A 2,731-nucleotide genomic window follows, 5' to 3' on the forward strand; every position below is an offset into this window, starting at 1 on the left:
GAGGAAACAAAGACTGACAACAAGAGGGAGAGGGATCTAGCGGCGCGCGCGGGTCCGACTGGTGCCGCGTGAACACCGCCAACCAACAACACACAAGACTACGCGCCTCGCCAATCTCAACGAGCCATAGAATGCATGTCGCCGACCACGGCGGAATAGCCCGAAGATATGACATTGAAACGCGCGCTTCATGGACAGCGGCAGTCACCATCGAGAGCGGTACCCACACTACTACTTCTGCCCCTGCGCCGCCTCGCGCTCATCCGCCTTGTACCCATGAAGCGGCTCGGCGGCCATCACCGTGTCCGAGTCCGAGCTCGACACCGGAGCAGCTGCGAGCTGCTTATCCACGGCCTGGCGCACCACCTTGCCGTCCACATCGATATCGTCGCAGATGCGCGCCTTCGGAAGCAGTATCATGCTCAGCGGAATCGCCAGCAGCGGCGTGCACATGCTGCACAGGAACAGCAGCAGCGGCAGGTTTTCGTAGTTGCAGTGAGAGCCGTCATCCTGCCTCTCGAACACAGGCAGGCCGTACTCCATGATGATCGCACCGAGGGACGCCGCGGTGGTCTGGCCAAGATTCGAGAAGCCGGCCATCAGCGCATACACCACACTCTCCGAGCCACGAGGGCACAGGCGAGACAGTAGCACAATCATCGGCATCCAGCCGAGCATGTACACGAGTTCACCCACAACAGCATCACCCCAGATGTACATGGCGTGGTCCGGGATGCCAATGTGCAGGTTCCAGCGCTGCACAATGATGATGTCGAACACACCACCCATAACCTGCATGATTGTCGTCACAATGAAGGTGAGGCGGTAGCCGTGCTTCGCGAACAGGAAGTTGAACAGCGCCACGGTAATCATACCAACGACGCTGCTGATGACGCCAGCCACCGTGCCGTAGAAGGTGTAGGTGAAGTTGGGCAGGTTGCCAGGGCAGTTGTAGGTGTTCAGGTAGAACGCGTTTACGGGACTGCTCACACGGATGGAAACCGCCATCTGGAGGTAGCCGAAGACGTTGGCCTTCGCAATCACCAGCGGCAGGGCCCAGAAGGACGTGGCGCAGCAGATGGTCGACACAACGACGCACGCAACCAGGAGGCCCAGCGTGTCGGCCAGGATGTTGCAGCACAGCATCGCGATCACAGCACAGGTCATGACAGCGCTGTACACGAAGATCTTCCAGTTCTTCGAGATCACCTCCGTGTTTGCCTCGAACAGCCCGAACAGGCACGGCACCGGCGGCTTGCCGTAGTACACCTCGTCCTCGGCCAGCTCTTCGCCGTCGGCATCCGCGTCGTCGTAGACGTCCTGCACAAGGTCGCCGTGGTCGTGCTGACTGCCGTTGAGGGCATCCCGTACGGCACCCTCCACGTCCTCATCCGAGTGCGAGCGCTGCGGGCTCTTCTTCCCCTTCGTCGCACCACCATCCTGCGCACCCGTCTTGCCCTTGTCCATCAGCTCGGTGCCCAGGCGCTCACGCTCCTTGCGCGTCTCCTCCAGAATGAACAGCGCGTCCTCGGAGCGCAGCACGCGATTCTTCTTCTCCCCGTACCAGTTGAACAGGTAGAAGACACAGGTGATGGCCTGCAGCGCGGCGGACACGAAGATGCTGATCTGCGGCTTCCCGGCATCCGCGAGCGGGCCGTTCATCACAGTCGCGATGAGTGAACCAATCATTATGCAGAACCACATCCAGCTCACCAGCGCCGGGCCAGGCTTTGGGTTCTGGCGCATCAGGCGACTGTAGTGGCCCTGGGACAGGATATCCACGTTGGCCTTGCCCCAGCTCGACAGGAAGATGAAGGCCGCTGCCACGTTAGCCGACGCCTCCTTCGCCGGAAGAAGGCCGTAGATCAGCGCGAACGCGCCACCGCCGACGCAGGAGATGAACATGTACCAGCGCTTCGTGTAGCCGAGGAAGGCGAAGCCGTCGCAGAGCATGGCGGTGAAGGCCTTGATGGACCAGCCCATGGTCGAAATCGAGGACAGGCGCTGGTAGCGGGCCACGTCGATGCCGTAGCGATCAATCATCATGGCGTACGTCTGACCGTATAGAATCTGATCCGCAATTCCCTTGCAGAGCAGGTTGCTAGCGCCGAGCGCGACGATGAACTTGAGCCCGTAGGCCTCGACAGCCTCGCCAAACACGGGGACGCGGCGAGCCCACGGGCACCTGGTGAACAGGGACGCTGCCTCGGGATGGATGTACTTGCCGTTGTTTTCCGCGGCGGTCGCCTCAGGCACCGCTGCTGCACCTGCGGCGTCTGAGGCGACATCCTTCTCGCGCGTGTGAGCGGCCTGCTTGTGGGACATGGCTGTGAGGTGTCGCGGAAGCAGCGTGGCCGACTGTTGCAGGGATGTGGTGCTTGGGCTGGAAAGACTTGCTCGGCGCTGTGGTGGTTTTGTCTTAAGGCAGAAGGAAAAAGCCTAAGTGAAAAACTAAGACGGAGACGGGAAGAAAAGCAACGGCGTCTGTCGTGTGTGTTTTGTGGTGGGTGGATGATAGGTGGTTGAGTGGGAGGCGGAAGGGATGGGCGTGGACGGGGGAGGGGCAAACAATGGAAGCACAAAAGGCGGGCGAGGGTGTGTCTATGTATATGTGCGTGTGTGTGCGTGTCTGTGTGGGGGAGGGGGTGAGGTGCGGTAAATCTGCACAGACGGCTCGTGTGTGCGTGTGCGTGTGTGTGCGTGTGCGTCTGTGCGCAAAGTATTGTTAGTA

General features: G+C 60.6%; 1 protein-coding gene across 1 annotated transcript; it reads right to left on the bottom strand.

Annotated features, from left to right (window-relative positions):
- Window positions 1–231: 231 nt before the first annotated feature.
- On the bottom strand, window positions 232–2,325 carry LmxM_10_0380_1 (uncharacterized protein; the record flags this gene model as incomplete). The annotated part of the gene is made up of 1 exon (XM_003886447.1): window positions 232–2,325. The coding sequence occupies one exon, from the start codon at window positions 2,323–2,325 to the stop codon at window positions 232–234; it is 2,094 nt and encodes a 697-aa protein (XP_003886496.1).
- Window positions 2,326–2,731: the final 406 nt, after the last annotated feature.

Source organism: Leishmania mexicana, contig 84 (assembly GCF_000234665.1).
Source record: "Leishmania mexicana MHOM/GT/2001/U1103 WGS CADB00000000 data, contig 84, whole genome shotgun sequence".
NCBI lineage: Eukaryota > Euglenozoa > Kinetoplastea > Trypanosomatida > Trypanosomatidae > Leishmania > Leishmania mexicana.